The sequence below is a fragment of the Ursus americanus genome, chromosome 10 (assembly GCF_024610735.1).
Source record: "Ursus americanus isolate L20-20 chromosome 10, mUrsAme1.1.p, whole genome shotgun sequence".
Classification (NCBI taxonomy): Eukaryota; Metazoa; Chordata; class Mammalia; order Carnivora; family Ursidae; genus Ursus; species Ursus americanus.
The window spans coordinates 29572507-29585650 of NC_142136.1; the positions used below are offsets into that span (position 1 = coordinate 29572507).

Consider the following 13144-nt stretch of genomic DNA (forward strand, 5'->3'; position numbering starts at 1 on the left):
CCAGCTGCACCGACGGTGCGCGCTCCCGCCGGGCGCGGCCCTCTCCCGCCCCCTCCGGCGGAGACGCGCCGGGGAAAGCGCGCGGCCGCGAGCCCCGGGCGCCATTTTGGAGTCGCTGTCTGGGCCGAAGCGGTGGGGTCCTACGCGGTGGCCGCGGCTCGCTGAAGGAGTCTTTTGCGGCGACAGGGGGTCCCGGAAGAAGGACGCGGACCGCGTGCTACTGAGAAGGGAGGCGTCTCCTGGAGCAGCCAGAGCCGCAAAGGTGGAGCCGCGTTGGCGCCCGCCGCGGGACCAGAGCCTCGGATGCGGGCGGAGCGCGGGGGGCCGCGGCGGCGGGAGCGCGAAGCGGGGCTCCCGGGGGGCCTCATGTGAGAGCCGCGGGACCAGCCGCCGCCGCCGTCCCCGGAGCCCGGGGTGGTGTGTGGGGGAAGCCGCCCCCGGCAGCAGGTAACGGTGGAGGGGCAGGGCCAGGGCCCCCTGAGACGGCGGGGCTGGTGTAGGTCCGCCGACCTTCGTGGGCGGCAGGGTGGGTAGGAAGCGCGGGCTCCGGGCGCGTGCTGGGCGCCCCTCGGGAGCGTCGGGCTGGGCGCGGCGCCCAAACCTTGGAGCCTGCTTGGGGGCGTTTCCCCGCGATGCCTGCTTCAAAACATGTCAACAAGGCGTGGTGCGTGTGCGGGCTCGGGGCCGCTGTCGCCGGGTATTATTACCCTTGGCCGGGATTGGTGACAGGCACCATAGAGCTTGCGCTGTGCCAGGCTCGTCCCGGCGTGGGCTGTGCCAGTGCGTGTAGCTTGAAAAACGGGAGGCGTTAAGATGTCAAAACAGACTGCCCAGTGTAGAGCGCGTGAGAAACGTCAGGGAGAGCCAATCAGGGTAGGTGGTGCAGGAGGAGGGAACACTCCGGCCCCCGTAGCCAAGTGAGTGGAAAACTTGGCCAACTTGTGATGAGCAGCTTCGCGCCTACCTTAGGCGTGGGCAGCGTTTCAGGTGGAGTTGCAGAGATCAGGAAGCAGCCTATTAAATGATTGACCTGCATCTCCAAGCTAAGAGGTTAGATTACCTTTATTTTGTTGCTGATGATATCCAATCCAGTGGCCCAGATCTTTTCATTAGGGTCTTTTTTCTCCTTCTTTTGAAATATTTATAAATATGCCATCCACTCCGAGTTTTCTACAAATAACCGCTACACACATTTTCACCACCACACTCTTCCTACCATGAAGTTTTGAGAATTACTCTCTTCCCACTGTTTTTTTTTTTTCTTGTATTCCAGCTGAAGAATGCAAATTAATTTTGATATTAGTCGAAGCAGAACACAAACGGAAAGGGAATGTGTTGCCAAAACAGGCTTAAAGCCCAGTACAAATGGCTTTTTAAAATTACTACATGCACAGTTTACGAAAAGTGCTTAATACAAATGGTGGACACACAGCTGAGTGTTCTGGTCAGCTCTTCTAATGAACCGGTTTATTGCTTCTTTCAGAGTGTATGGAAATGTTAAGAGTTCAGTAACTCCCTGTGCTGCCCAACTAGTCTGTAGTTTTTCCTCATTAGTGTTTTTTTTTTTTCCTTTGGTGCATCATGGTAATATCGGTCCCTACCAGATATTCTTGGGGCTTAAGTTGCATGAATTATTTGGGGCCTGGAGAAGTTGCAGTTTGACATGGAACTGCTGGAGCCCTGAAGAATCCTGATTTTGGTGCTCTGCAGTCTCATTGACATTTATTGTCCAGTTTCCTCCTCTGCACTCGTCCTGTTGGAATGTAAGGGGTGTTCTCACTTTGACTAAAAGTAGGAGATAGATACTCCATTGACATAAATTTTTTAGACTGGTGGATGCTCTGAATTGTTTAACTTTCTATACAGCAGAGCTTCATGTGTAAATAGATTTAATACTTTTGGAAGCAATATAAATTTTTCATGAATAAATGAGAACATCTTGGAAAAAATTGATGTTTAACAATTTTATTAGGTGCCTACAGTGTTCTTTTTTTTAATACATGAATGAGAATAATACAGAGAACCATTTTTATCAGCATTTGGCCTTGCATTTTTTTCTGTTGCTATATATGCTATAATTCTGACATATTACAGTCATATTACATATGACAACTTGTAGACTTTTGTTCAGCTATTCATAAACCAGTAAGTGCTTAAAATATACTTTGGTGATCATACAGTCTTATATCTAGACCAAGAGATATTATTCCTCAGTGTTGCATATGTCATTTTTATATGTCACCTTTTTTCTCCCCTCAACTTGGAACGGTATTGAAACATACTTTATTTAAATTGACAAAGAAAAGTATTTATTGTTAGCATCAGGAAAGTATTAGCAAAGATAATTGTGTAAATAAGGCTGTCATTTTATTTTTGTTTATATATCCCTATATTCTAAAGTAAAATGAATCATTCCATCTGTAAGTTGAATAATTATGGTTTTAGAAGATTTTCTCCAGAAACAGGCAATCAACATTTTATAATAAGGAGTAAAAATTATAAAGACAGCTTCATTCTTTTTTTGAATCTCTGCATCTCAAAATTATGAGTAGTTTTAGAAGGTCAAAAGAGAAATTATAAGCCAAGTTATGAGTTTGCTGGGTAGCTGACTCTTTGTTCTTTGACCCAAATTTTCTATGCTAAAATTAAAGTAAGCCTTCAGGATAAGGTAGAATCGAAAAATGGGTCATAATGACGGTGTTACCTCAACCTCTAGTGGGACATTATTACTAGAACAGGTTTTTTTTTTTATATTAAAGATTATATTGTAGATTATACTACCTTTTCTCTAAACACATTAAAAAATGTATTCTTACATCACACGCAAGTTTTAATCTTCCATGAAACTTCTCTCTTGCTATCACCTCTGTCATTCTGTTTTCTCCTTTCCTCTCCCTTTACTAGTCGTTTACTTTAACTCACATTGTTGGAAGTAGGATCAGTGAGGACTGTAGTTCATTTTATTGCACATGTGCTAAGACCTCCTGGGCAGATTTTAATGGCATGAAGGCCAGGGGGCTTTGCCATTCTGTTTCCTTCCAGCCCCTAGTCCTCTTTCACAAGTTTTGCTAGCTGCTGGATAGAGAGAGTCTACAGAGACATATTTGGGTAAGAGTCATGCATATGCACATCCTTCATCCCACACAGGAATCAAATTTTTATACACTCATATGCCAGAAGAATGAAGTTGGAGCCACAAGCCATTCTTTCCAAAAGCTGTGACTCCAAATCCAAACCACTACTCTGCCAGAGCTATTCTCTAAAGATAAAAGTGTTGCAGGCCTAAATAGGGGTACTAGTGATTGGTCTACAATTACCCCCTTTAGTTTGGAGCCTGTGGTACTTTTCCAAATAACAAATCAAAACAAGACCTTTTTATCTAATTACAATGTGATTCATTGACATTAAAAGAAATGTGTATAATAAAGAGAAAGGCATAATATTGGCAAAACAAAATTCACCTATAATGCCACCACTATTATAATCCCATTACTATATTATTAATACAATACAATATAATCCCACTCACTTATTATAGTTACATTAATGTGGTGTATCTACTTCCAGTGTGTGTTTCTCATACATAAGTATGTGTTCTTGCACTTTCTCACACATACTTCATTTCTGTGTCATACACTGTAATGTCTTTAATGCTGGACTGGTTTCCTATACCTGAGCTCAACATTCTGTATCTTCTTTCAAATCCTAATACTATTTAATTCCTCAAAACAACCCTGTGTGTTGTTATCCCCACTTCACAAACTGAAGCGCACAGGAAGGTCAATTTGTTCAAGGCCACATAACCAATGAGAGGTAGAGCCACAGCTCAAAACCCAGGGAGCTTGATTTCAGAGCCCATTCTCTTAACCATGCTACTATTTTGCAGCAAACACTGTTTCAAAGAAACAAATGGAATGAAGGTAGTACATATACACAGAATAAATACATACCTAGTTCAAAAAAAATACAACTTAAGGTAAACATTGCAATAGTACCTGATGTATTAGAAGAAGCCACATTTTGGACCAAACAGTGCATTGTAGGGATGGATTTGCTTATTTAAGCAGAGATTGGGTCTGACAGTAATGCGTATCACAGACTATTCAGTGTGGAAAGATCTGTTGGCTACTTAATTCAAATCCCCTCCAGAGGTTTTTGGGACTGTGGTCTCCTTGAATTTAAGAACTCATATATAGCAGATATCCTTAGATGACTTTCAAGAAACCTTTAGGAAAGTGTCACTGTAGATTCTTTTTTATATTCATTTTCGTTGACTACAATTTTTGAAATACAATTCTTGGTTTAGTTTCAAAATCATGATACTTCCCCTCCCCCAAGTAGTACAGCATAAACACAAATGTTTAAAAACACCTGTATAGCATTTGTAAAATAACAGTTGGTCTCCACTGGCATTTTTCTTTATATTTTGTTTTGATATTCTCCTTGAATTACTGGCCCAGTTCTTTCTGCATGTTTGTGTTTCTGTTTATAAACATATGTATGCATCTTAGTGACAGAATGAGTATTGGATTTATTTTTATTCAAAAGTTAAGTATGAAAAAAATGATGCATTTTTCTGAATAGGATGAAACGAGGAGGAAGAGATAGTGACCATAATTCATCAGAAGAAGCTACTACAGAGAATTCTAAGAAACTGAGGACTACAAATGAGCATTCTCAGACTTGTGATTGGGGTAATCTCCTTCAGGACATTGTTCTCCAAGTATTTAAGTATTTGCCTCTTCTTGACCGGGCTCATGCGTCACAAGTTTGCCGCAACTGGAACCAGGTATTTCACATGCCTGACTTGTGGAGATGTTTTGAATTTGAACTGAATCAGCCGGCTACATCTTACTTGAAAGCTACACATCCAGAGTTGATCAAACAGATTATTAAAAGACATTCAAACCATCTGCAATATGTCAGCTTCAAGGTAATACTTAAATCCTTCTTTTAAAAAATAAAGCTTATTTTGTTTTGGCTTTTTTGTCCTAAACCAGTATGTGTTCCCCTGTCTTTAAAGTATTGCCTTTTTAGAGAAAGTTCTTAAAGATTGAGAATTACTGGGGCACCTGGGTAGCGCCGTCGTTAAGCGTCTGCCTTCGGCTCAGGGCGTGATCCTGGCGTTCCGGGATCGAGTCCCACATCGGGCTCCTCCGCTGGGAGCCTGCTTCTTCCTCTCCCACTCCCCTGCTGTGTTCCCTCTCTCGCTGGCTGTCCCTCTGTCAAATAAATAAATAAAATCTTTAAAAAAAAAAAAAAAAGATTGAGAATTACTGCATACAGTAGAAGCTGTCAGAAATAATTATATTTGAGCTAAATTACTCCATTGAATCATAATTAAAAGAAGAGAAGCAACTATTAAATAAGCATAAATCATTTACCAAAGCTCTCAGGCACATTGAATTATTGTAAATTTTAAGAAAAAGAAATATACAATAAAAAATGAGATTATGATTGACTAAAACATAATTGCTACTACTATTTAATAGGGATTGAATTCTGCTTATTGATGGCTTTATGATACGGGGTCTTCATAGATAAAGGAGATACAGAAATATTATGTAAAAGGTTAAATGAATATATTTCAGAGAGAAATAGGAAAAGGTGTGTGGAAGAATGCCGAAGAGAGCAGTTTCTTTTCATTGCCAGAAGGGACATACTGGAATTCATGCAGTGATGAGAGAAATGAAGTGGGGTCGCCTTTTGAGATATCTAGAATAGTTGAAGGAATCATAGTGGTTTATAGGAGTACAGAGGCTTATGATGTTTTGTTCTGAGGGTGAGTAATGGAATGTAGACATATTTACTAAACCTTTAACATACCTGACAGTTGTTGAAAAGTAACACAAGGAATACCTGATTACCCAGAAGTAGCAGTTGTTAAATAGGTCATATTAAACCTAGATAAAGCAATGGTTCTTAACCCAGAGTTCTTTGCCAAAACTAGTCTTGATTGCTCTCAAGGGTGTCATTCCTTCTTAGATGAAGATACCTGCTTATTCTTCCATATGTGTCTGAAGAGTAGAGAGCTGGTGATGGGAATGGTTGGGTGCATTTGGCCATCTTCCCAGAAAAACGCGCAAAGGCACTTAGGCCACTGGGGGTAGGATTGCTAGGTTTAGCAAATAAAAATAGAGGATGCCTATTAATTGAATTTTGATTTTAGATAATTAGCAAATAATTTTTAGAGTAAATGTTTTTCATGCATTCATTACTTAAACAGATGTCCTGTATGTTATCTGGCAACCCTAACTGAGGATCAGGGTGAGGGAATGGTGAGAGAATCAAACAAATCCGGGAACTCCTCGAGTGTTGTCCCTCCCCCCACCTCCCCATGAAGAAACTTCAAGAGCCTTCCTTTGGTTTCAGTCATCTTTGCGTTGTCTAAGAGTAGTCTAATGGTAAATTTGAGAAAAAGATGAGCATAATACCTTAATCTCATAGTTCTAAAGACTACTTCCATCCAGGGGATTGGCTGGGTCAGTGTTACTCTTTTACAGCCATGTGACACAATTCAGCTGTATCCGACTTGTATAACCCTCACAAAACCATCTGTCCTATAAGTTTAAACGTTTTTATTTTCCTGAGAAAATAATTCCTGATTTACCAAAAGAGCCATACCGTAAGATTCATCTGAGCTCTCCTGATTATATTTGTGTTCAGTTTATCACTAACTAGGCCAGACAGGCTCATAGTCAATTATGAGTATAGAACAGTGGTTCTCAAACTTTATGTACATAATAAACACCTGGAGTGCTTGTTGAGACAGATTTGTGGGTCCCACCCCCAGAGTTTCTGATTGAAATGATCTGGGTTGGGCATGAGAATTTGCCTTTCTAACTGGTTCCCACGTGATGTCGATGCTGCTGGTCTAGGGAGCATTAGGAACCACTTGTGTAAAAATACTTAGCCAAAGAAAAGTATTATAAATAGCTCTGGAACAGTCCACCAGTTTTACAACCAGCTCTTCAGAACATTTTTGGGTTAAGGTAATGTACATCAATCTGGAAATGAAAGTAATATTACTTTTAACTATTCTCTTTTAAGATGTTTTTTAGCCCAGGGAACAACTTCCTCTTTGATAGAAGAGCTCCTTCTCATATCCTACAGGAGTTTTTGTCCATATTACTCTTCCCCCAGGAAATGTTCATGTGTGGGAGCAGCTACTTCTCATTTGGTTCAGATTTTCATGCTTGACTGGTCAGATGTCCTCATTTTACTTCACATTCATCTTTCCATTAATATCATTAATGATGAATCCCAGGTTGTGATTAATTTGAACATTTTGAGTAAATATTCATTCACTTCCTGGTGCCTTGGAACATGTGTACCATAGACACTGTATTTGCATGATAGAATCAGATCCACTATTGTTTTTTCAGAGGTTATAAATTCATGTGTTCCATTAGGTTATATATTATACAGTCAGTTTGGAATAAATCAACTTAAAATCCAAGTCCTTTCAACATTAAGTATTTATTGTATCATTAACAAAATTTAAGTCTTGACAATTGCACTTAAAATTTTTCAGGGAGACTCAGAAAAGGCTAACATTGTATGTGAGGGTGTATGATTGAAAGAATAAATACTAATTCTTTGTAATGTAATAAACTAATAACTGTTTCTTGCTTTTGTAAAATTAAGATTACACAGAGAAATGTAAATGTATGAATGACTAAATGATGTGTTCTTTTTTAAGGTGGACAGCAGCAAAGAATCAGCTGAAGCAGCTTGTGATATATTATCGCAACTGGTAAATTGCTCTTTAAAAACACTTGGACTTATTTCAACGGCTCGGCCAAGCTTTATGGATTTACCAAAGGTATCTGCTGGTTTTGTGTTATTGGCAGTTATGGAGAAATTGAATGAAGCCCTGCCCATTTCTTGTAGTGACAGTGGGGAGTATAAGAAAAGTAGTATATGCAATGGAAAACTAGTTACTATTTAGATTGTTAGGCAATAAGATTTTTTTAAAAAGCTTTTCCTTTTTCTGATCACCTTGTGCTTTTTGATGGGAAAAGTTAGAGTGAATGAATTTGCAGAGGGTTCAGCAGGACATACTAAAAGAGACTAAGTAAAGCTGAGAAACAAGCATATTAGAAAAAAGACATAGCAGCCCCTTTTTGGACTTTCAGAGCAGATTGGTGAAATTACAGTCAAAGAAAAGTAGACAGTGCCAGTAGTGAGAACAGGTATAGCTTACTTATAAAATCTTCTGGTAAATGTGTAAAGATATATTCTTGAGCAAAAATTAGTGCCACTTGGATTCATAGATTTTAAAGAAGAAAAAAAAATTTTTTTTGGTGAAGTTTGAACTGTTTATATTCATATATATGTTCTAACATAATCCTGCATGTAATTAGATGGTGTCTCTAATAACTAGTCTTTTAAAATAGAAAAATAGTGTAGATTTATTTAGTTTATTTTTTAATTTTTATTTATATTTTTTAAAGATTTTATTTGATAGAGCACAAGCCAGGGGGAACAGCAGGCAGAGGGAGAGGGAGAAGCAGGCTCCCCACTGATCAGGGAGCCTGATGCGGGGCTCAGTCCCACAACCTGGGGCTCACGATCTGAGCCAAAGGCAGACTCTCAACCAACTGAGCCACCTAGGTGCCCCTATTTATTTAATTTAGAGAGAGAGCACACTCAAGTGGGAAGGAGGGGCAATGGGAGGGGGGAGAGAGAGCATCCCAAGAAGACTCCCCACCCAGTGCAGAGCCCAGTGTGGAGCTCGATGTCATGACCCTGAGATCATTACCTGAGCTGAAATCAAGAATCAGATGCCCAACTGACTAAGCCAGTTAGGTGCCCCAAGTGTGCATTTTTGAAAGGCAATTGATAAAGGCCCCTGAGTATGTTAGGGGTTAGCATCCAACAATAATTTGAAAGTTTTTTTTCAGAGTACACTGCAAACTAAAATACAAATACCCATTTAATACACCTAACAGTTTAATTTACTAGGATGATTCAGTAAGAAATAGTATTAAATTGAGTGTGTGTTATAACCCAGGTGGTGATGGAATGGAATATCAGTAACAAATGTATCACCAGTTGATTACAAAGTCTTAATTTTATTTTTTGAGAGAGAGAGAGAGTGAGCAGGAGAGCAGCCAGGGTCAGAGGGAGAGGGAGAGAGAGAATCCCAAGCAGGCTCCATGCCTAATGTGGAGCCCAACGTGGGGCTTGATCTCATGACCCTAAGATCATGACCTGAGTCCCCTCGTGCCCCTTAATTGATTTTTTAAAACATTCTTTACATATATTTGAGATAAAATGTTTTCCTCATGTAAGATAAGGGAAATGGGTAAGATACTCTGTTCAACATTTTAAGATTCTAAGTACGTGAGTCAGAGCACTGTGGTTCTCATACTTAATGTGCATGAAAATCACCTAAGAAACTTTGAGGTTTTGGATTACTTTCCCTATGCTGAATTTTCCCCTCCTATGAGCAATCCAGGAGATTCTGATTAAGTCAGAGCACTAACTTATATGGGAAATGATATGTTCTGAATTTATTTTCTATGTACATAGCATAGTTAAAAAACAAATATATAGTATAAAACATACCATATTAAAAGGTACGCTGAACAAATTTAATTTCCTTTTTTCTTATTACTCAGGATTATCATTATACATATCTAGTACTAGTACTATACTTTCGTAGTTTTTTCTTTGGATACTATGATGCATCTAGTAGGATGGCTTCCTTCCCTAATTAAATGGGTCTAAGATGCTTATATTGTTCTCCCCCCACCCACCCACCCCCACCCCCATTTTGGCTCTTGTAGAAGATTGAAATAGGGTGTTGCTATATGTTGGAAATCCTGGGAGAACTGAAGAGAACATGAAAGAAGTGTATTTGACCAGAGGTAAATCGGAGGGAAATGGGAAAAAGGCAGTGATACAGTCATGAGTATACTAATGACATGTGACTGTACAAGATATAATTGAGTTTGATGTCAGAGTATTAGGAGGAAGATGGGGCGCCTGGGTGGCGCAATCGTTAAGCGTCTGCCTTCGGCTCAGGGCGTGATCCCAGCGTTATGGGATCCAGGCCCACATCAGGCTCCTCCACTATGAGCCTGCTTCTTCCTCTCCCACTCCCCCTGCTTGTGTTCCCTCTCTCACTGGCTGTCTCTCACTCTGTCCAAAAAATAAATAAAATCTTTAAAAAAAAATGTATTAGAAGGAAGATACTAACATTTATTTTATTATTTTTTTAAGATTTTATTTATTTGACAGCGTGAGAGCACAAGCAGGGGGAACAGCAGAGGGAGAGAGAGAAATAGGTTCACCTGATGAGCAGGGAGCCCGATGCGGGGCTCGATCCCAAGATCCTGAGATCATGACCTGAGCCGAAGGCAGACACTTAACCGATTGAGCCACCCAGGCGCCCCAGATATTAACATTTAAATAGGTCAAAATTTAATTAGTTAACCACTTATTTAATTGTAGGGGAAAATAAAGTTAGGGAATGTGACCACAAAAATGGTGTTTCATTGTACTTTCTTGGCTGTTAGCCTGCCCTCATTCCTTTTAACTGCTGTCGTGAATTTATAAAGCTAAATGGAGGGTGAGGATGGTTATGTAGAGGAAGATGTTGGAGCATATGTTTACCTCTCTTTCCTACTCCTGGATTCTTTGTCCATTGGTTTTAGCTGATTCCAAGTTACATAGTCTGACCATGCTTTCATTCCTGCTATCCTACAGTGGCTCCTTTAGGTCAGATTCTGTGCCCAACAGATAATTACATGTATATAATAAATGCAATAATAATAATTGGTACATTTGTGGGAAAATACATTAGAATAAAATGGCTTGAAAATATTGTAGATAATTTAACATATTTAAAGGAGTTTTAAACTTGGAATTTTATTTAGGTATGGTTTTCCTTATTTTAGAATCAGATTTTTTATGAGTTTTATATTCCCAGTGAGTCTTTCATAGCTTCTGAGTTGATTTTTATTATGCTTTTTAATGATTATGCTAATAATTATTACTATTTTAATAGTCATTACTATAAGACCAAAAAAGAATGTAGTTCAATGTTATAAAACACTGGAGTAGGGTTTCCAGACAAGGTGATATGAAGTATCTGAGAGGTATTCTCATTCTGGATTCTGTAATTTGCCTTTTTACTTACCAATGATTGTGATTTAGAGACACTCACCCTGAGGCTTGAAATCTCTTCTACAGGTAAAAAGATTTTCCTCAACGATAGCAAATAGTCACCTCTCTTTTTTACCGTATCCCCAACAACAGAGTGGAGGGATGCTCCCCCTAAAACAGTTATGGAATATATCATTAGGGTTCAGATGAACCATATGTGAATTATATGAACACCCCTCAATTCTCATTTGTGAAAATTGCAACTTCTAATTTTTTTGCTTTTCAGTCTCACTTTATTTCTGCACTGACAGTAGTGTTTGTAAACTCCAAATCCTTGTCCTCGCTTAAAATAGATGATACCCCAGTAGATGATCCATCCCTCAAAGTACTAGTGGCCAACAACAGCGATACACTCAAGCTGCTGAAAATGAGCAGCTGTCCTCATGTCTCTCCAGCAGGTATGTTATGTTTTTTGCCAGATAAAATGTTAGTAAAATGTATTGATGTATTTATCAAATTAAAAACTGATCATTAACCTCGTGGATGGGTTATTATGATTATTTCATTTCTTTTGCATAAACATAATTTTAATGTCATAACACAATATCATAAATTCTATAGCATTCCTAGCCTAGAAACTTACTTTCAACTTATTTTCTACTCTTATTTGGCAACTTGTGTCCAACCTGTGCAAGAAAATGGATTAAAAAAAAAAAAAAGACAGTATTAGATCTGCCTGAGGTGCCCCTGCAGGTAAGATAGAATTTTCTCTAATTATAGTTGAGCCAGCAGGGTAGGTTTTGAATCAGAGCAATTTCATAATTGCTCTTCTTCTCGCTGTGTAGAGGGAGGAGAGTTGTGCTAAAGTTGCCACCTTATATTTTACAAGATAACCCTTTCCCTAAGTTGAATTTTGGAGTCGAGAGCCCATCGAATGGGGAATAGCATTATGAAAGCTCTTTCCAACTTTTCTTTTATAGAATTTTCTAAGCATTACTACATTATTCAGTTTGAAATCATTTAAATTCCAAATGGTTCATATTGTAAAGTAAGTATAAACTCGCACTTGGTATTACTACTCTCTGACGCTTCACTTCAGACACATCCTCCCGCTATTGACATTCCTCCCAGTCTTTTAGCTGTGTTATTTGGGAAACCTGTTTTTAAAACACAGTGTTAAATCCTTGATCTCTTTACAGAATACTTCCCACCTTCTTGCTATAACTAAAGCCTGGCCTTCCCCCAAGAAAATGATTTCCTCTTGGGTGGAGATTACTTAATTCATTGTCCATGTGCCCTGCATGGAGGGTCTTGGTGATGGGAATGGCTACATCTATTCCAGTATTGCCCTAGCTGCTTCTGCCACTTCTGCGTAATTACTGAAAGTGATAATCTAAATAAAATAGAATTTAAGAAGATTGGACCTTTGGCACTTACTTCTGATGTGACCTTGGTCACATTTTCTATCTACTGTTTAGATTTGCTGTGAGAGTGTGGTCCATATTTCATAGCTTCATAGTGTATAAGGTCCTTTGTATCCTGACCTCCTCCTGTCTCTTTAATCTTGCTTGCTATTCACTCACGTGCTGCTTTTACTTGAGTCCTACATAACTATGGTTCTTAGTCCCTGTGTGTGTGGTTAGTACACTGTACTTTGTAGAATACCATTTCCCCCCCACTTCTTCATCTAGCTAACTCCAGGCCAGCCTTCAGAATTCGGCTCAGATGATCCAGTTTTGTTCTTATTTCCTCCTCTTTGGTTTAGATCCCCCATGTGTTGTTTCCGTAGCTCTCTGAACATAACTTAGAGCACTTCTCATACTATAGAAGAGTCTTTGCGTCTCTGGTTTCTCTGTGAGACTATGAGTTCATTATTCTCTTTATCCTGGTCCATCTCCTTTTCATTTACTTTTATTAAATATATACATCAATTCTGATAGTATGTATAAACTTGCATGGTCTCACCTAATGGCTTTTGGGCAAGTTGTTCAGGAAGGGAAGGGAAATGAAAGAGAGTATTTGTAATACT

General features: G+C 39.3%; 1 protein-coding gene across 2 annotated transcripts in view; it reads left to right on the top strand.

The window, feature by feature from the left end:
* Positions 1-13144, top strand: part of FBXL3 (F-box and leucine rich repeat protein 3) — a 27184-nt gene continuing 14040 nt past the window's right edge. Inside the window, exons 1-4 of one of the 2 annotated variants that reach the window (XM_045810940.2) lie at positions 1-447; positions 4585-4933; positions 7703-7825; positions 11402-11573. In XM_045810940.2, coding sequence (XP_045666896.1) covers positions 4586-4933; positions 7703-7825; positions 11402-11573 — 643 coding nt within the window. In that variant the 5' untranslated portion in view covers positions 1-447; position 4585. The remainder of the gene's footprint in view (positions 448-4584; positions 4934-7702; positions 7826-11401; positions 11574-13144) is intronic. The other variant, XM_087865061.1, reaches the window with a different exon arrangement.